Source organism: Scyliorhinus torazame, chromosome 1 (genome assembly GCF_047496885.1).
Source record: "Scyliorhinus torazame isolate Kashiwa2021f chromosome 1, sScyTor2.1, whole genome shotgun sequence".
Taxonomy (NCBI): Eukaryota; Metazoa; Chordata; class Chondrichthyes; order Carcharhiniformes; family Scyliorhinidae; genus Scyliorhinus; species Scyliorhinus torazame.
Genome location: NC_092707.1, coordinates 244573867 through 244595518, shown reverse-complemented (window position 1 = coordinate 244595518; position 21652 = coordinate 244573867). Strand labels below are relative to the sequence as shown.

At 51.9% G+C, this 21652-nt stretch overlaps 1 protein-coding gene across 1 annotated transcript in view; it reads left to right on the top strand.

The window, feature by feature from the left end:
• LOC140420062 (solute carrier family 22 member 3-like) overlaps positions 1 to 15314 on the top strand; it is a 63782-nt gene extending 48468 nt beyond the window's left edge. The window contains exons 8-11 of the mRNA XM_072504091.1: positions 7106 to 7214; positions 8947 to 9059; positions 14366 to 14465; positions 14567 to 15314. Coding sequence (XP_072360192.1) covers positions 7106 to 7214; positions 8947 to 9059; positions 14366 to 14465; positions 14567 to 14627 — 383 coding nt within the window. The 3' untranslated portion in view covers positions 14628 to 15314. The remainder of the gene's footprint in view (positions 1 to 7105; positions 7215 to 8946; positions 9060 to 14365; positions 14466 to 14566) is intronic.
• The last annotated feature ends 6338 nt before the right edge of the window (positions 15315 to 21652 follow it).

The window sequence follows — 21652 nt, the reverse complement described above, 5'->3', positions numbered from 1 at the left end:
TACATGCCGGGGATGGATGACCGCGACAACACGAATGAGTCGTGTACACTGCCTGGGTAACGGGCGCAGACGTGCAGGATCATCATGCGGTGGTCGCAGACCACCTGTACGTTCATCGAATAGGTCCCCTTCCTATTAATGAACACGGCCCTGTTATCTGCAGGTGGCCGCACGGCGACGTGCATCCCATCGATCGCGCCCTGGACCATGGGGAACCCGGCAACGGCAGAGAAGCCCACGGCCCGGGCATCTTGGCTGGCCCGGTCCACGGGGAAGCGGATGTAGCGGTGCGCCATGGCATAAAGGGCATCTGTCACTGCCCGGCTGCACCGATGCACCGATGTCTGCGATATGCCGGACAGGTCCCCACTCGGTGCCTGGAATGACCCCGTTGCATAAAAGTTCAGGGCCACCGTAACCTTGACGGACACGGGGAGAGGGTGTCCCCCGCCAGTGCCACGCGGTGACAGGTGTGCCAGCAGGTGGCAGATGTGTGCCACGGTTTCCCGGCTCATCCGGAGTCTCCTCCTGCATTCCCGGTCCGTGAGGTCCTGGTATGACTGCCGGGGCCGGTACACACGGGGCGCCCTCGGGTGCCTCCGTTGCCGTGGGGCCGCGACGTCCTCCTCCCCCTCCTCGTCCTGTCGGTCAGGTGTCCCTCCAGCCTGGGCGGCTGCCGCCTGCCCCTCTGCGGCAGCCTGCGCCGCCTCTCTGGCACGCTCCTCCTCCTCCTCCTCCTCCTCCTCCTCATCCAGGGCAACATAGACATGAGCGGCTGCCACCACGGCGGCCAACATCGCTGGATGGTCTGAAAACATGACGGCCTGGTGGGGGGGAGGGGAACGACGACATGTCATCATTGCCCATATCCCCTCCTCCCCCCAGCCAGGTGGCATGGACCGCATGGGTCCAACTGTTGGAGACTGACACCTGGCCAGGTGGACCAACTCATTTGCCCTCCCATCACCCACCCCGGCACGGACCCCCCCCCCAACCTCCACCCCGGCACGGCCCCCCTCCCCAACCTCCACCCCGGCACGGACCCCCTCCCCAACCCCCAACCTCCATCCCAGCACGGACCCCCCCCCAACCTCCACCCCAGCACGGACCCCCCCCCAACCTCCACCCCGGCACGGACCCCCTCCCCAACCCCGAACCTCCACCCCGGCACGGACCCCCTCCCCAACCCCCAACCTCCACCCCAGCACGGACCCCCCCCCAACCTCCACCCCGGCACGGACCCCCTCCACAACCCCCAACCTCCACCCCGGCACGGACCCCCCCCCCAACCTCCACCCCGGCACGGACCCCCTCCCCAACCCCCAACCTCCACCCCGGCACGGACCCCCCCACCCAACCTCCACCCCAGCACGGACCCCCCCCAACCTCCACCCCGGCACGGACCCCCTCCCCAACCTCCACCCCGGCACGGACCCCCTCCCCAACCTCCACCCCGGCACGGACCCCCTCCCCAACCTCCACCCCGGCACGGACCCCCTCCCCAACCTCCACCCCGGCACGGACCCCCTCCCCAACCTCCACCCCGGCACGGACCCCCTCCCCAACCTCCACCCCGGCACGGACCCCCTCCCCAACCTCCACCCCGGCACGGACCCCCTCCCCAACCTCCACCCCGGCACGGACCCCCTCCCCAACCCCCAACCTCCACCCCAGCACGGACCCCCCCCCCAACCTCCACCCCGGCACGGACCCCCTCCACAACCCCCAACCTCCACCCCGGCACGGACCCCCTCCCGGCACTCCCCCGGAGCCCAGCCTACTCTAACCACCCCCCCCCCCCCCCCCCCCGCCGCACACACACACAAGCCGAGACACACCTCTCCTCAGGCAATCAGTCTGCGGCCACGCCATTTCCTGCCCAGAGCCAACCCCCCAGGCCGTCACTCACCTCCTCGCTGGTCGGCGTGAGCCTGGAGCACCGGGTCACGCCGATGAAAAGGAGGTTTGATTCACGTCGACGTGAACGGTCATCACGTCGACGGGACTTCGGCCCATCCGGAAGGGAGAATATCGGCAGGCCGAAAATTGGCTGCCTTGCGCAGACCCGTGACATTCTCCGCGGCAGCGGCGCCATTAACGCCCCGCCGACTTTTCTCCCTTCGGAGACTTCGGCGGGGGCGGGAGCGGGATTCACGGCGGCCAACGGCCATTCTCCGACCCGGCGGGGGGTCGGAGAATGACTCCCCTTATTCCTGATGCTTCTTGCGTTGAAGTATACACACTTCAACCCATCTCCGTGCCTGCAAGTACTCTCCTTTGTCAGTGTTCCCTTCCCCACTGCCTCATTACACGCTTTGGCGTCCTGAATATCGGCTACCTTAGTTGCTGGACTACAAATCCGGTTCCCATTCCCCTGCCAAATTTGTTTAAACCCTCCTGAAGAGTACTAGAAAACCTCCCTCCCAGGATATTGGTGCCCCTCTGGTTCAGATGCAACCCGTCCTGTTTGTACAGGTCCCACCTTCCCCAGAATGCGCTCCAATTATCCAAATACCTGAAGCCCTCCCTCCTACACCATTCCTGCAGCCACGTGTTCAACTGCACTCTCTCCCTATTCCTAGCCTCGCTATCACGTGGCATCGGCAACAAACCAGAGATGACAACTCTGTCTGTCCTGGCTTTTAACTTCCAGCCTAACTCCCTAAACTTGTTTATTACCTCCACACCCCTTTTCCTACCTATGTCGTTGGTACCAATGTGCACCACGACTTCTGGCTGCTCGCCCTCCCCCTTAAGGATCCTGAAGACACGATCCGAGACATCCCTGACCCTGGCACCCGGGAGGCAACATACCTTCCGGGAGTCTCGCTCGCGACCACAGAATCTCCTATCTATTCCCCTAACCATTGAATCTCCTACAACTATTGCTTTTCTATTCTCCCCCCTTCCCTTTTGAGCCCCAGAGCCAGACTCAGTGCCAGAGACCTGGCCGCTAGGGCCTTCCCCCGGTAGGTCACCCCCCCCCAACAGCATCCAAAACGGTATACTTGTTTTGAAGGGGAATGGCCACGAGGGATCCCTGCACTGTCTGCCTGTTTGTTTTTTTCCCCCCGACGGTAACCCAGCTATTCTTGTCCTGTACCTTGGGTGTGGTTACCTCCCTGTAACTCTTCTCAATCACCCCCTCTGCCTCCCGGATGATCCGAAGTTCATCCATCTTAGCTCCAGTTCCCTAACACGGTCTTTGAGGAGCTGAAGTTGGGTGCACTTCCCGCAGGTATAGTCAGCGGGGACACCGGTGGTATCCCTCACCACCCACATCCTACAGGAGGAGCATGCAACTGGCCTAGCCTCCATCCCCTCTTACCTGACAGAATATAGCTGCCCTGTGGACTAACTAGATCTCCGCCCTCCGACTCTGCTCCCAGCCAGCTACACTTTCTGTAAACTCCTGGCTCTCTTCTCACTCTTTGCGGAAATGTCGGAAACAAAATGAAAGGAGCACCTTACTCCCTCCTCACCTAACTCCCTCGGTCACCAAACTCTTACTATAGCACTCAAAATGCACCAAATTCAGCACTCAGTGCAAACAAAGTCTGCACTGTAGGGGATCACTTTTATACTGTGCAATGTACAAGAGCAGGTCATCTGCGTAGAGCGAGAACCGGTGCTCCACCTCTCACCCCCCCCCCCCTCCACTCCCACGAACCAGCCCTTTCCAGTTCCTAGAGGCTCTTAATGCCATGGTCAATGGCTCTATGGCCAGAACAAACAGTAGCGGGGAGAGGGGCACCCTTGCCGCGTCCCTCAGTGTAGGTCAAAATACCCCGACCTCAGCCGGTTCGTACGCACACTCGCTACTGGTGCCTGATAAAGCAACCGCACCCAGTCGATAAAGCCCTCGCCAAACCCAAACCTTCCCAGCGCCTCCCACAGGTAATTCCACTCCACCCGATCAAAAGCCTTCTCCGCATCCATCGCTACCACCACCTCCACCTCCTCTCCTTCTGAGGGCATCATAATAACATTTAAAAGCCTTTGAACATTGGCCTTGAGTTGCCTGCCCTTTACAAATCCCATCTGGTCTTCCCCTATCACCCCCGGGACACAGTCCCCTATCCTTGTGGCCAGTATCTTAGCCAGCAGTTTGGCATCCACATTCAGTAGAGAAATCGGCCTGTATGACCCGCATTGCTCCGGATCCTTCTCCTGTTTCAGGATCAATGAAATCGAGGCCTGCGACATGGATGGGGGAGGACTCCGTACTCTCTTGATTTGTTAAATGTCCTCACCAGGAGTGGGCTCAATATCTCTGAAAACCTCTTATAGAATTCCACCGGGGAGCCGTCAGGCCCCGGGGCCTTGCCCGACTGCATGCCCTCCAGCCCCTTGATTATTTCCTCAATCTTAATTGGGGCTCCCAGCCCCTCCACCAGGTCCTCCTCCACCCTCGGGAACCTCAACTGATCCAGAAATTGCCTCATCCCCTCCACCCCAGCCGGGGGTTCCGACTCATATAATTTACTATAAAAGTCCTTAAACACCTCGTTCACGCCCTCTGGGTCCAGGACAGTATTCCCGCTTCTACTCTTTACCTTACCTATCTGCCTGGCCGCCTCTCTTTTCCTGAGCTGGTGCGCCAACATTCTGCTTGCCTTTTCCCCGTACTCATAGGTTGCCCCCCTTGCCTTCCTCAACTATTCCACTGCTTTCCCTTTGATCAACAGCCCAAATGACACCTGTAACCTCCACCGCTCCCTCAGTAGCCCCGCGTCCGGGGCCTCCAAGTATCTCCTGTCCACCTGGAGTATCACCTCCACTAATCTATCCATCTCAGCCTGTTCCACCTTTTCTCTGTGGGCCTGTATCGAGATTAATTCCCCTCTGACTACTGCCTTCAAAGCTTCCCAGACTGTCGCTGCAGAGACCTCCCCCGTATCATTTATTTCCAGGTAGTTCTGGATGGACTTGTTAACCCGCCCACAGATCGCTTCGTCCGCTAGCAACCCCACATCCAGTCTCCACAGCGGGCGTTGCCCTCTCTCCACACTAACCCGTAGATCCACCCAATGCGGAGCATGATCCAACACTGCAATTGCCGAGTACGCAGTATCCACCACCTCCGGTATTAGCGCCCTGCTCAGAACAAAACAGTCGATGCGAGAGTATACCTTGTGGACATGTGAAAAAAAGGAAAACTCCTTCGTCCTCAGCCATGCAAACCTCCATGGGTCTACTCCCCCCATCTGTTCCATAAAACCCTTCAATTCCTTTGCCGCAGCCGGCCTCCTCCCTGTCCTGGATTTTGACTGGTCCAATTCCGGATCAATGACTGTGTTGCAGTCTCCTCCCATGATCAGGTTATGTAACTCTAAGTCTGGGATCTTACCCAACACCCGCCTCATAAATTCCACATCATCCCAATTCGGAGCATATATGTTCACGAGTACCACCCGCACCCCCTCCAGCTTCCCACTCACCATTATGTATCTACTCCCCCTTGACTGACACGATTCTCCCTGCCTCGAATGCCACTTGTTTGCTGATCAAGATCGCTACCCCCCTGGTCTTTGAGTTCAGTCCTGAGTGGAACACTTTGCCAACCCACCCCTTCCTCAATCTCATCTGGTCTGTAACTTTTAGATGTGTCTCTTGTAGTATTGCCATGTCCGCCTTCAGTTCCCACAAATGCATGAACACGCAAGCCCTCTTGACCGGCCCATTCAGTCCTCTCACATTCCATATGATCAGCCTGGATGGGGGGCTTCCCCCCCCCCCCTCACACCCCCCCCCCCCTCACCCCACACCCCCCACCCCCCTCTTGCCGACTAGGCATCACCCTTTTTAGGCCAGCCTCGAGCTTGCGCCCTCCGCTTCATCGAGTCCCCACTTGGGCTGTCACCGTTCCCGACGTCCCATTTGTCCCCTAGTAACAGTTCCTCCCCTGTCAGCAAAGCAGCCCCCCCCCTACCCCCATAACAACAACACTAAAAACCAATCCCCCAAGTCAAGCTCCAGCTTAACACCTGTCCACCCCCCACTGCGCTTCCGAGAGTCAGCTGACCCATGCTGACTCGATAGCTCCCACGCCTGGCACCAAGCAGTCTGTCTCCCTATGGTACTCTCTTCTCTCCCCGCCACATGAATAAACATTTTAAAAGCATCACATTCCCCAGTAAACAAACAACAGAGAAAATAAAAAGGTGAAGAAACAATCACTTTAGAAAAATAGTCACCCAAAAAGCAGAACTAAATTCAAAGCCCATCCCCCCCTCGAACAAGGTCCCTGCAAGACAGATCAACCTTTAACCATCCACACAGCCCATTATTTCACATAGAGCTACTTAAATTTTGATAATCCAGCACCACAAATCGCTGCCACAGTACTTCTCCAAGGCTTAAGTGTCTTTTAATTCGCCTCCAGCTTCATTTAGTTAATAAAGGTCCATACTTTGTCTGGCGTTTCAAAGTAGAAGTCCCGTTCCTCATGTGTGACCCGGGCTGGGTACAGCATCCCGAACTTCACCCCCTTCTTAAAGAGGGTCATTTTTGCCCGATTCAACCCAGCTCGCGCCTTGGCCAAATCCATTCCCAGGTCCTGATAAATGCGCAACTCACAGTTCTCCCACTTCCTACTCCATTCTTTCTTGGCCCACCGCAAAACGTGTTCCTTGTCCATGAAAAGGTGAAAACGTACCACCATGGCCCTCGGCGGTTCGTTCGCTCTGGGCTTCCTTACGAGGGCTCTATGCGCTCTGTCCAATTCCAGGGGCCGAGGGAATGCCCCAGCAATCCACCTACCCTGCACATCTTTGGGTTCTGGGGGTGAAACTCACGCAGACATGGAGAGAATGTGCAAACTCCACACGGACAGTGACCCAGGGCCGGGATTCGAACCCGAGTCCTCAGCACCGCAGTCCCAGTGCTAACCACTGCGCACATGCTGCCCTAGCCCCAGATATTTTGATGGTTGATTTGCCTTTTAGAAAATTATTATCTGCCCTGTTTGGGGGCATCTCCTTAAAGGTGTAACTTGATTTCATGGGTGTGATTAAGATTTGTACCAGATGTAACTGAGCATTCTCTTGTGTTAGTAACTCTGTATGTTCGGACCTTACATTAACTTTGTTTCCTCATCTCAAAGATATGCACTGGTTCAAAACTGCTGTTGCCTCCCTGGGTAGATGTGGAATAACTATGTCAATCAGTATACTTTTCCTTGTGACCAATGAGCTGCAACCCACATCAATAAGGTAACTAATTAAAACCTTTTCAATGATATTAAGTTGTATGAATAAAGGATGGATACACCGTGGCAGTGCGATGGTTAGCTCATAGCGACTCTGGGAACCCAGCACTGACATTGCCATTGACACAACTGATCATTTTTGTCACTTGGCCGTATTCAACTTGAGTATTTTTGAAAAAAGACACATGCTCTGAAAGCTTTTCATCTGGCACTCGTTAAGGGGGTAACAATTATATGGAATAGAAATGGGTGCTGATTGATTGTCAAGTCGACTTACATTTGTTGAGGCATTGCAGTGAAAAATTCACCAGGAAAATATTGTCCCCCGTGTTTTTTTTTAATTCAAAAAAGACACAATGCTTGGACCCGTTCCTTTTTCTTGCAGAGGACAGCTTCCTGCATGCGAATATATACGGCTTCAAGCAAGTATAAGTCAGCCACATTGTGGGTCCGTACTGGTTGTTAATACAACTCTTAGTACAATTCATTTGTCAACACAAATATGTTTTGGTTCCTCCAAAAGGAGACCTGCTATCAAAGCTTTTCTTCTCACAGTCATCAGGACAACTTGCAAGATAAAGGGAACAACAATTTATACCTGCATGAGAAGAGAGAATAAATTGGTTGGCTCTGATGGATGGAGGCATTGGAAAAGGCACAATGAGCTGGATTCTCCGGTCGCTGATGCCAGAATTGTGTTCGGCGACGGGCCGGAGAATCAAAGGTTCTGACAGAATCAGGGGCGGCACCGCTTCCGCGATGCCCCACCTCCTGAAAAGCGGCATACTGGAGTACGCCGCACGTTGTATCCACGGCCTCAGGCCATTGCCTGACCCCGACCGGCCGAGTTGGCAACGGCGTGGGACTCTCATGGTCTCACCCATCGTGAACTCAGGCTGACGGCTGCAGACTCAGTCCAGCATTGCCACAGTCAGGGGAGGGCCAATCCATGGGCAGAGGGGGGGAATTCATTTGGGGCCGGTGCTCTGTTGGAGGGGGGGGGGGGGGGGGGGGGGCGGGAGGAGCGGTCCGGGCACGCGAGCGGCCGAAGGGGGGTACTATTTTTGTGATCCGGTTCAGTGGGCTGAGTCCGCCATGAAGCATGGGGCAGCCGCTGCAGGCCACCACCGTGCACATGCACGGCCACGGACCCAGCAATGCTCCTGGCTGTATTGGCAGCTAGAGCTAGGAGCTCTACGCTGCTTGGCTGCTAGCCGCCCCCCCCCCCCCCCCCCCCCCCCCGCCCCCGGAGCTGGGAAGCAGTGGCTGTTTTGCAACAGTTTTCCTGGCGCAAAACAGCACCGTTTGCACGCCGGCATGGGGACTTAGTCTTCCAAACAGAGAATCCAGCCCTATGTTCCTTCTGTTCATGCATTGCACCGTTTCCAACCAATCAAATGCTTGAGGGATAGCCAATCGGTGGTTCATTCCCCATGACAATGCCTTCAATAATCAGAGTTTGTCTGCCAGGTTTGAATATGAACAAAAGTTTGGCAGTTAACAGCTAAAATTTCTCTGCGGCATTGTCATGCCAACACCTCTATGAATCAGAGTCCACTGCCAAAAGATCTGCACTCTCTTCTCGTGCAGTATAAATTGTTGTCCACTTTACTGTTGGGTTATCTTGCAAGCTTTCTTGATCAGTGCAAGATGAAACGTTTTGATAGCGTGCCTCTTTTTTCAGCAATACCCACGTTCTGTACTACCAAATAACAATTTTTGTTTTAAAATAACAGGAACTTTGGTGTTTCTATATGTTCGTCCCTAAGTGCCATTGGTGGAATTGCCGCGCCGTTTGTGCTCTTCAAATTAGCAACCGTTTGGAGTGAACTTCCTCTGGTAATTTTTGGTAAGTGTTTCTAAATTTATTCTATGGTGGGACATGGGTGTTACTGGCAAGACCAGCATCTTTTGCCCATCTCTAATTGTCCTTGAACAGAGTGGCTTTTCCGACCATTTCAGAGCCAACCGCATCGCTGTGGCTTTGGAGTCGTGTAGGCCAGACCAGGTAAGGACGGCAGATTTCCCTCCCTCTGCGTCATTAGTGAATAAGGTGGGTTTTTATGACAATCAATGATAGCTTCATGGTCACCATTATTAGGACTGACTTTCAATTCTAAATTCCAGTGATAAAATCTGGAATTCCGCCAACTGTTGTGGTGTGATTTGAACCCATCATACCCCCAGAGAGCTAGCCTGGGCCTATGGATGACTAATCTTGCAGCACTGTCACTACATCAGCTCTTATAGGAGCACCTGAGTGAATAAATATATTTTATCCATTCTTTGGCATTATTGAGTTCATTTTTTCTGACAAACGATACTTAACTAAACAACATGGACGTAGTCTCAAAAACCTGTTGAGGCTATGCCAACTGAAAATTTCAAAAGTAAGATTGATCATTATTTGTTGGGAACTGGGGTTTATGTAACCAAGAAGTGCCAATGGAGTTAAGTTATAGGTCAGCAGTGATCAAATTGGATGGTGGAACAGACTTTAGGGGCTGAATGGCCTCCTCCTGTTCCTATGTAATTTGGGTAGGGGGCAGGAGGGCTGAAATTCCAATCTGAGCACATTATACACCCGCAGTGGATGGCTGTGCATCTACAGGAGCGTTTTACATTCTAGCGTTTAAAGCATACAGCACAGCCCAGTACCAAGGGTGAAATAATTATAATGATCAAGGAGAGGAAACTGAATATGGCCCATTTTCAGGGATTGCAATGCCTGACTACCCCGCACCAGTCTGGTTGAGGCAAGTAATATCAAACATTTTCCTTCTCCTCATTTCAATAATAACCAACGTGCTGTTGACTGGCTGCATGCTCAACAGCGGGGCAGAGCAGCATGTGCACCTGGCAAGATGCACAGCTAACCAGTTAACCTGAGCCTCTTAAAGGCAGTCTGTTTCTTCTTAAAGCGAAGCTACACTCATGCAATAGATGCTGCTGCTGACTGCCTGTCTGTGAAAGCTTGACTGGAAGGAAATGCACAGCAAGTGGGGCAAGAGGCAAGGAAGAGGCCTCCAAGGTTTTCTACGGCAGTGAATGGAGGTGGAGAGGAGGAGAGATGTCATGTTTCAGAAGGAGACCAGGAGTTCCTTGAGGTACACCATGAGCAGGTGGCCATGGAGTTTAGTACCCAGAGTCTGGTCCCTTGCATCTGGCTGCAGAGCTGGAAATATTGTACAGGGTGATCAAAATTGGTGAATGGATCATCAAAGGCCATATCTCGCCCAACCACACTGCCATCGTTCACCCCTCAGCAATCAGGATTACATTCAGATACTCTATTCCACCCTCATGCACTTGCTAATGTTGGCAGCCTCACAAACACCTCTCACAGTGCCCACGTATCTATAATAACTCAGCTATGGCAGTCACATCACAAAGACACATTGAACCACACTCACTGACATTCTTCTGTCTCTCCCTCTCGTAGGACAAGGTGGTAACTTATCACAGGGAGCAGCAGAGAACCTGCGGAGGAGAGACACAGCTGCATACCCCGAGCCCTCTGGAGGAGATGGTGCTCAGTATCAAGGGGGCAGCTACAACCAATATTGCATCCAGCATCACCAGGAGCATTCAGGATGAAGCTATCTTCCTGCCTCTGTTCCTTTTCAAATACCACCTCATCACCACCCTGCGCTCTGGCAGACGCTGTGACTGTGAACGTCTTGCTTTCCACCCCAGCCGTTTCCCTAGCCCCAACTCCCCACCCCCACCTGCATTTCTGTTTGCAGATTCTTACCTGGCCAGCTTCTTGCAGCCTCATCATGAACAGCAAGAGCACCCCCCCCCCCCCCCCACCCCACACCCCCAACTCAGCCATTTGTTGGTTCAATCAGAATCAAGCTGCCTGGTTTATCTTTGCAAGCAATACTTGGCGGTTAACTGTCAGTCGCCACCAACTGGTGCATTCTCCAAGGCAACGCCTCAATCAATCAGAGTCCACTTGCCAACCAATCAGCACTCTGTTCTCATGCAGTATAATGTTGTTGTTTCCCCAACATTGGTATTCCTGTGATGGTCCTGATGAGAAAAGCTTCAACAAAATATATTTTTGTCAGCAATTCTCAACTACATAATGAGCATTCCATGTCAGGCATGCAGCCTGAGGGGTTCGACACAGTTTTCAGCCCCTCAATGTACTAAGGCTGAGAAACCTATTCCTTGGGAAGGAAAATCTAGGATGAGGAGTAAATCAGAGCCAGGCCATTCAGGTGGGAAGTTAGAAAGCCCTACTTTCCGCAAAGTGTGGTAGTAATGTGGAACTCTCTCCCACATAAAGCAGTAGATTCCAGTTCAATTAATAATTTAAAATCTGAAATCAATGAATGTATTGTTAGCTGAGGGAAAAAGGGACGAAGTGGATGAGTTAAGACACATGGGGCGAAATTCTCCTACCCGCCCCGCCACATTTCTGCCCCGACCGGCCGGCGGGAGTCTCCGTAACACCGGCCGGTCAATGGGGTTTCCCATTGTGGGGCAGCCCCACGCCGTCGGGAAACCCCCGGGCGCCGGCAAAACGGAGACTCCCGCCGGCGGAGAATGACGCCCAGGGAGACAAGGGGCTTGATTCTCCGCACCCCAATGCCGAAATCGCGGCCGGTGCTGGGGCGGAGAATCCAGTTTCCCGCGTGGAATCGGGACCGGCAACGGTTCCCCGATTCTCCGGACCCTGAAATGTGACGTACGCATGTGACCTACCTGCGGCCATTGCTGGAGGCCCGCCCCGCCATTCTCCGCCCCGACAGGCCGAAGTCCTGATGGCGTGGATCGAACATGGTCCTGCCAGTCAGGAAATGAGCATGGCGGCTGCGGCTGCCATGGTTGGGTGCGCGACCGATCGGGGGCACTATGTTTTAGGGTCCAGCTCCGTGGTCTGAGTCCGCCATGGAGCACGGCGCGACCTCTTAGCCGGAAATGCAGGGGCTCGTATTTGCAGCAGAAGCTGCTAGTTTCACACTGGTTCACTGCTCGTCCCCACAGGGCTAGGAATATGTGGCCCTTTCACGCCAGTTGTTCTGGTGTAAAAGTCCAGGGGCGAAATTCTCCCCAAACGGCGGGGGGTCGGAGAATGACGCCCCTGTTTTTACGATGACGTGGGGACATAGTCCCAAAAACAGAGAATCCAGCCCAAGGTTTCATCTAGCTGGGAGGGCTGAATTGTTTCCTTCTGACTAATGTTCCAGGCTTTCAGTAGCAGCTGTACCACATTCTCCCACTCCAGCCTGTGCACAAACTGCTGGGAATTTTACTTATTCTTCCATGGGGTGTGGGCATCAAAGGCAATTGTTGCTCATCACGAATTGCCCTTGAACTGAGTGAGGGCAGTAAGAAGTCAAAGGGCAGTTAGGACTCAGCCACATTGCTGTGGACCTAGAGTAATGCCTAGGCCAGGCCAGGTAAGGAAGGCAGATGTCCCTCCTTAAAGGGCATCAGTGAACCAGATGGGTTTTTATGACAATGGTTGATAGCTATCATGGTCTCTGGCTGAAAAACCTTAAAGATAGCTTTATATTCCAGAGTTATTAATTGAATTTAACTCCCACCAAGTTCTCTGGGTGGATTTGAACCCATGCCCTCAAAGCATTAGTCTGGGCCTACTAGATTACCACTACATTAACGGTACAGCAGAACTCCAAAAGTGTGTGCTTACTAGAATAAGCAAAAAAGGGCAGTGGTTAGCAATGCCGCCTCACGGTGCCGAGGTCCCAGGTTCGATCCCGGCTCTGGATCACTGTCCGTGCGGAGTTTGCACATTCTCCCCGTGTCTGCGTGGGTTTCGCCCCCAAAACCCAAAAGATGTGCAGCGTAGGTGGATTGGCCACGCGAGATTGCCCCTTAATTGGAAAAAATTAATTGGGTACTCTAAATTTATCCAAAAAGAAGAATAAGCAAAAATAAGGCACATATGTTCAGAAAAAAGCATTGAAATAAAAATAAATAGGCTGACTTGGTAAATCTGGGCTGGGATTCTCCCCTACCCGGCGGGGCGGGGGAATCCGGCATAATGGAGTGGCGGGAACACTCCGGCGTTGGGCCACCCCAAAGGTGCGGAATTCTCCGCACTTTTAGGGGCCAAGCCCTTACCTTGAGGGGCTAGGCCCGTGGCAGAGTGATTTCCGCCCCGCCGGCTGGCGGGAAAGGCCTTTGGCGCCACGCCAGCCGGCGCCGAAAGGACTTCGCCGGGCGACGCATGCGCGGGAGCGTCAGCGGCCGCTCACGGCATCCCCGCGCATGCGCAATGGAGGGGGGTCTTCCGCCTCCGCCATAGTGAAGACCATGGTGAAGGCGGAAGAAAAAGAGTGCCCCCATGGCACAGGCCCGCCCGCGGATCGGTGGGCCCCGATCGCGGGCCAGGCCACCGTGGGGGCACCCCCCGGGGCCAGATCGCCCTGCGCCCCCCCCCCAGGACCCCAGAGCCCACCCGCGCCGTCTGCTCCCACCGGTAACGTAGGTGGTTCAATCTATCGCGGGCCGGAGAATCGCCTGGGGGAGCCCGCCGACCGGCGCGATTCCCGCCCCCGCCGATTCTCTGGTAGTGGAGAATTCGGGACACGGCGAGATTCACGCCAGCCCCCGGCGATTCTCCGACCCGGCGGGGGGTCGGAGAATCGCGCCCCTGAAGTAAAAGTGGAAAATGGTGGAACGATACAACATGCCAGGTAACATCTGAAAATATGGGATAATTACCAGTGCTGTCTTTTGTACTTTGTAGTTGATGGTTAATGTGTCAGGCACCAACACAGAAGGATTCCACACAAACTGGGTGCTGCACATTTTTCTTTATCCATTCTTGAGATATGGGTGTTACTGGCAAGACCGGTATTTACTACCCGCCCCTAGTTTCCCTGAGCAGGTGGTGGAGAACCTATTTCTTGAACCGATGCCACTGTTTCGATACAACCCTTGAGCTTGCTGGGCCACTTCGGAGAGCCGTTCAAGGGTTTCTAATATGTTCTGCCGTGACTTGCAACACGTGCTTCATACAACCTACAGCAGCCAGGTTTAACCTACAGCAGCCAAGTTTAGGTTCGCATTTTCTCTGCATTCAACTTGTCCACAAATGATGCAAATTTCATAACTTAGGCCTGAACCGTTGTGGGTTCAAACAATGGATTTTAATTGGTCTCCATTTTCCTCCAGGTGTCCTTTGTCTGGTAGCTGGTGGTTTGGTGCATCTTTTGCCTGAAACAAGGGGCACACGGTTACCTGAAACGGTCGACGATGTAGAAAATATTATACGGTAACTATGGATGGGGAAGCCTGAGTACTGGGAGGAGGTTGCTGTGCTTACTTTCAAACTGTGACTGATGGTTCACACTCAGTTCCACATTTTATCAACAGGCTTTATGAACATGACCAGGATGAATGCAAAGAGATGATCGACCTCCACATTTCCACTTAGGGAATGGGGAAAGACATATCGGAGGAAGGACAAGCTGGCCGAGTGGTTGAGTCCTAAATCAGGGCCTTAAAAAGGAAATCTTCCTGATCAATCATATTACAATCAATTATCGTCACTCTGCTGGTGGAGTTTTGTGCAAGGACAAAATTGAAGGAATAATGGGCATAATTCTCCACTTCTTTGTCTACCAAATGGAAACCCTGATGTGTATTATTCTCATAAGATTTTAAAAGAGACAATAATAAGATTTACAACAAATATGGAAAACTAAATGAATAGGTAAATCCCCAGCTGTAACACACCAATGAACACAAGGAGTTTAATTATCAATAGTCACAATTTCACAAGTATAAAAAGCGCCCAATGAAAAAAGAATGACTGTCGTGCATTTTGAAACAACAGTGCTTCCTGTATCCATAAAGAAAATAGCTGACAACAAAGATTCAATGCAAATGTCTCTCAAATCAAATAATATTAAAACGCCAATGAATCAGAACAGAAGGAAAAGATAAACATCTGAAGGCTTCAAAATGAAGAGAAAGCAAAACTAAGGGAAATATTTTGCACATGTTAAAATTAAATGTAGTCACTTTATTAATATTGAACGATTGTTTCTCCGATCTGTTTGAATTTTGCCACAGATGTCTGTGGAAATATGCACAGCAAAATAAATCAGAATACAATGGAGTGGCGCTTCCAAATTTTTCCCCCACTTGGGTAACAGTGTATTCTGGGCTGAATGGAACAAGTTGATGCAAACGATAGCAGAATTTAAAATGCACATTGCATCAATTTATGCCTTTTACACTACAGGGGCCGAATGCCCATTCACCGAAGCAGTCCCTTACCCAGAGGTGGGCCTGAAGCCAATACAACAATAAAACGAAAAGCATGAATCAGTCATTGAAGGATAGCTCATTTCTCGGGAAAAGCTTGTGAGGCAGTGGGAGAATGCCTTGTTCCAGTCACAAATCAATTGTGACGGAGTACACTGCAGGGGGGATTTTATATTTATGCTCCTGCGTTATGAGTTTGTACAGATACTTGGGACGAGATTCGTCATTGTGATTCTGCCCCGCTACCGCTGCTAGCGAGGACAGAGAAGTTGACGTGCCATTCACTGGAAGCCTGATTCTCTACTCCCACTCAAGAAGGCAGTTCGCAACCACCTTATCAAGGGTAACTAGGGATGGATGACAAATGCTGGCCTAACCAGTGACATCCATATCCAGTAAATGCATAAAAGAACAAGTAGAGACCAAACTTCAGGTAAGACTGGGGTAGTGATGGGACCGGGCTGACAGGCCTAACAGACTGGGAAGCAGGGGGTTTTGGGAGTTTGGGATTGAGAGGCTGAGGAGGAAGCATTAACTGGGATGTTGTAGTACCCTCAATAACGACACAAGAGTGTGGAATTGTAAATGAAGGCTTTAATAAGCAGAAAACTAGCCAGCCACAAAGACGTGTGCTTACTGAGTGCCGCCTACAGGGTGTCACCTTATATATGTCTCACTGGTGGGCGGAGCCGGAGGCGGAGTCCCCCAGGGTTCCAAACCCGGTCTTAAAGGGGCATCACCTACATGGTGTTAAGGGTACAGTAACCATTCATCACAGTATGACCTGGTATGCCTTTTATGAATACAGGGTACCCTCAAAGCAGGTTCCCATCCCCTTCCTACCTGATGCCAGCTCACCCAGTAAAGGCTGCCGGGCTGTCCATCTTGCCCAGGCCTCCCCGTGCTTTAGGTAAAATAGCTGGCAGGGGTACGATGAGATGGTTAAGTTGCCATTAAAAGGTCCAAGGGCAGGTGGGCAGGAAGAAAAGAGAAATAGTATATTATTTAAATGCAGAGAGACTGCAGATTAACATAGAACATAGAACATAGAAAATACAGCACAGAACAGGCCCTTCGGCCCACGATGTTGTGCCGAACCTTTGTCCTAGATTAATCATAGATTATCATTGAATTTACAGTGCAGAAGGAGGCCATTCGGCCCTTTGAGTCTGCACCAGCTCTTGGAAAGAGCACCCTACCCAAACTCAACACCTCCACCCAACACCAAGGGCAATTTGGACATTAAGGGCAATTTATCATTGGCCAATTCACCTAACCCGCACATCTTTGGACTGTGGGAGGAAACCGGAGCACCCGGAGGAAACCCACGCAGACACGGGGAGGACGTGCAGACTCCGCACAGACAATGACCCAAGCCGGAATCGAACCTGGGACCATGGATCTGTGAAGCAATTGTGCTATCCACAATGCTACCGTGCTGCCCTTAAGAACAAATAAATCTACACTATATCATTTTCCCGTAATCCATGTACCTATCCAACAACTGCTTGAAGGTCCCTAATGTTTCCGACTCAACTACTTCCACAGGCAGTGCATTCCATGCCCCCACTACTCTCTGGATAAAGAACCTACCTCTGATATCCCTCCTATATCTTCCACCTTTCACCTTAAATTTATGTCCCCTTGTAATGGTGTGTTCCACCTGGGGAAAAGTCTCTGACTGTCTACTCTATCTATTCCCCTGATCATCTTATAAACCTCTATCAAGTCGCCCCTCATCCTTCTCCGCTCTAATGAGAAAAGGCCTAGCACCCTCAACCTTTCCTCGTAAGACCTACTCTCCATTCCAGGCAACATCCTGGTAAATCTTCTTTGCACCTTTTCCAGATTGCTGAGATACTGAGAGATCTGGGTTTTCTTGTGCACGAATCACCTCGGCTCCGATTCAAATATAACTGTCAAAGTGACATGAAAGCCCTCAACATCAATTACAAGAGTGTAACTTTAGCAAAATATAGATGCAAATAGTGGCGTTAGCTGTAGACTGGGGTTTGTCACCATGATGACACGTGGTTTCAGAAGCTCCAAAGCAGGGCATCAGCAGAGTTCATTCCACACCACACACAGACAAGGGACACCATCATCGGTGATACTTGTAGCAGACTGCCTTTCAGAATCACCCTGTGCAGCCATCAGAGGTACAGCAGGCCAGCTCAATCTTATCAAAATTCCTAACATCTATCACAGAAAGATCGATGTAAATGAATTTTACACCCATTGTACAAAGTAAGGGCCCTTCCTGGTGATTCTCTTATTTCCCGTTTCTTTATTTTTTGCCATTATTATTTTTGATCCATGGATGCTTAATGGAAATGATTCTTTCGGTTAAGCAGCAGAGAGAATGAGGAATTCAAGAAGTTGCAATATAGGATATGGTGCTGCTGGCTTTGCACAGCAGAATGCAGATGTTGTGCTACTTGAGAGATGGGGTGGGGCTCGGTTTGATTGGTTGGCTGGTGGCCAATGAATTGGACAAAAGGCTGTATTCTGCCCAGTAACTGTGGTGATTGGATCCTGCCTGAGTGGAATGATTTCCAGAGACACCTAAGGAAAGCAGAGTTGAGAACTGGACATGCAGAAACAAGGAAGTGCTCGCCCTCTCTTTCTCCAGAAAGGCTGTGAGTTGATGGGCTGGATTTACTGCCGGCGGGATTCTCTACTGCGCCGGCAATGCATTCACACCTGCCAGTTTCCCAGCGCCGCGGAGTGACCACAATAGGAAAACCCATTGGCAGGTGGCAGGACAGAGAATCCCGCTGCCGGTAAGGGCACGTCGCCCAGGACAATGGGACTGGCGGTCCGAAGAATCCCACCCAATGTATTTCTGAACCTACAGAGAACCTGAATGAATGAATCTACAGCAAAACCATTACAGGCTGAAAACAGAGATCAGGGGCGAAATTCTCCGGAAACGGCGCGATGTCCGCCGACTGGCGCCCAAAACGGAGCCAATCAGACGGGCATCGCGCCGCCCCAAAGGTGCGGAATGCTCCGCATCTTTGGGGGCCGAGCCCCAACATTGAGGGGCTAGGCTGGCGCCGGAGGAATTTCCGCCCCGCCAGCTGGCGGAAAAGGCCTTTGTTGCCCCGCCAGCTGGCGCGGAAATGACATCTCGGGGCGGCGCATGCGCGGGAGCGTCAGCGGCCGCTGACAGTTTCCCACGCATGCGCAGTGGGGGGAGTCTCTTCCGCCTCCGCCATGGTGGAGACCGTGGCGGAGGCGGAAGGAAAAGAGTGCCCCCACGGCACAGGTCCGCCCGCGGATCGGTGGGCCCCGATCGCGGGCCAGGCCACCGTGGGGGCACCCCCCGGGGCCAGATCGCCCCCCCCCCCAGGACCCCGGAGCCCGCCCGCGCCGCCTTGTCCCGCCGGTAAGGTAGGTGGTTCAATAACGCCGGCGGGACAGGCAATTTATCGGCGGGACTTCGGCCCATCCGGGCCGGAGAATCGAGCGGGGGGGCCCGCCAACCGGCGCGGCACGATTCCCGCCCCCGCCGAATCTCCGGTGCCGGAGACTTCGGCAACCGGCGGGGGCGGGATTCATGCCAGCCCCCGGCGATTCTCCGACCCGGCGGGGGGTCGGAGAATCTCGCCCCAGGATCTGAAAGCTTATTTTGGAGGAAAGTCAGCTTAAAGACAACCATCTGAAACAAAGACTATTTTTCCTTTTACATATTATTTTTCCCATCTCCTCCCTCTGTGTCTGTCTACCTTATGTGTGATGTGGAGATGCCGGCGTTGGACTGGGGTGAGCACAGTACGAAGTTTTACAACACCAGGTTAAAGTCCAACAGGTTTGTTTCGATGTCACTAGCTTTCGGAGCGCTGCTCCTTCCTCAGGTGAATCTGAGGAAGGAGCAGCGCTCTGAAAGCTAGTGACATCAAAACAAACCTGTTGGACTTTAACCTGGTGTTGTAAGACTTCGTACTGTACCTTATGTGTGTGTGTAGAGGATTGGGGGGGGGGGCAAGTTAAAGTGAGGGATTAGGAATTAGATAATAGTTAACCAGTTCTGTTTGCTGGATATTTCTCTGTAGTTCTGGTCATAATACCTGGTCAAGGACTCCAGGTATTTTTCTAAGAATTATTGGGTCAATTAAATCATGTTGCATTCCGGGTCAAAGAGGAGCAGGAATTGACCATGCCCTATTCCAGGATGTCATAACAACATGAATCTCAAAAAGTCAGCATGCAAGTACAGCAAGTAATTCGGAAGGCAAATGGAGTGTTAAACATTACTGTAAGGGGGATGGAATATAAAATTCAGGACTCTTGCTGCAACTGTAAGGACATTGCTGAGACCACACCTGGAGAATGGTGTATGTTTTTAATTTCCTTACTTAAGAGGGGGGCATGCTTGCGTTGGAAGCAGTTCAGAGAAGGTTCAGTCAGCTGGTTCTTGGGCTGAAGGAGTGCCTAATGAGGAAAGATTGAGCAGGTTAAGCCTGCACTCACTTGTCTTTAGACGAATGAAAAGTGATCTTATTGAATGGAAAAGTCTGAGGGGGCTAACAGAGTAGATGCTGAGAGGATCTTCCCCCTTATAGGAGAATCTGGAACCAGGGGCCAGTTTAAAAAAGGGGGTCTCCCATTTAAGACAGAGATGAGGATGAATTTCCTCTTTTAGTGGTCTGTTAATCTGTGGATTCTCTACTGCAGAGAGCAGTGAAGTCTGGGTCAGTGACTATGTTCAAGACAGAGTTAGACATATTTTTGATCTGTAAGGGACTCAAGGGTTTTGGGGGGCAGACAGGAAATTTGAGTTAATTACACAATCAGATCAGTCTTGATCTTATTGAATGGTAGAACAGGTCGTATGATGATGATCTTATGACAAATCAAACAGACAAACGTTGTCTGGGGGGTGAGTTAATGGAATGCATTGGAGACAGTTTCCTAGAACAACAACCAAAGGAAAAGGCTAATTTACATTTGGTCTTGTATAATGAGATGGATTAATGAAAAATCTCATAGTAAGGTATCCTCCTAGAAAGAGTGATCATAATATAACAAAACTTTTACATCACTTTTTAAACCTGTGATGTTTACCACTCAAAAGAACAAAGGTAACGGATGAATGAGAACACCACCACCCTGCAAGTTCCCCTGCAAGTCATCCGCCATCCTACTTGGAATTCTAGTGCCGTTCTTTCATGGTCACTAGATCAAAATCCTGGAACTCTCACCCCAGCAGTGCGCCTACATCACACAGACTGTGGCAGTTGAAGGAAGCAGCTCATGACTACCTTCTCAAAGTCGGAGGTATGGGTAAGCAACATGGCGGGGTTTCTCAGGTTGGAGAAAATCAAATTTGCCTTAAGGGGTTCATTACAGGGGTTCGCTTGGAGGTGGCAGCCCTTCATCAACTTCTTTAAGGAAAATTAGTTTGTCAGCAAGGGGGGGAATGGGGGGATGGGGGAGAAAAGGGGGAGGCATAGCAGTGACGAATAAAGGTAGAAAAACCAATGAAGGGAGGACCGTGAGACGGAGTGTTTATGTGGATCATGTTGGTTGGGGTCTGTGTTTGGGGGGGCATGGCTTTGTCATTGTGGTTTTTTTGTCTTTGTTGGATTTTTCTGTTTAAAAGTGTTAAAATTATAAATGCCTTCATAAAATAGTTTCTTAAAAAAAAATCAGTACTTAATCCAGTGTGGTCTTTACATTTCAAAAGTAAGCATTCTTTGCCACACCTGCATTTTGTGCCCGGCGGGGGGCTCGCACTCGTTGGGCTGAGAAGTGGACGTGAAATGAGCTTGCGGCCACAATCGGCCGCAGAACGCGATTTGGCACGGGCTGGCCAATGAACAGGCAGCGACCGTGAAACACGTGCTGAGAAGGGCCCAGCGCACTGGGGAGGGCACGGGCGCTGCCGGCTCGGCTCTCAGAGCGGACGCCTGTTGCCGAGCTGTCTCAGGGAGCCGGCTCCCGTTCCAGAGCTGTCTCAGGGAGCCTGCTCCCTCAGAGCGGACACCTAGGGCAGCACAGTGGTTCGCACAGTTGCTTCACAGCTCCAGGGTCCCAGGTTCGATTCCCGGCTTGGGTCACTGTATGGAATTTGTACGTTCTCCCCGTGCCTGCGTGGGTTTCCCCCCACAGTCCAAAGATGTGCAAGTTAGATGGATTGGCCACGATAAATTGCCCTTAGTGTCCAAAAAGGTTGGGTGGGGT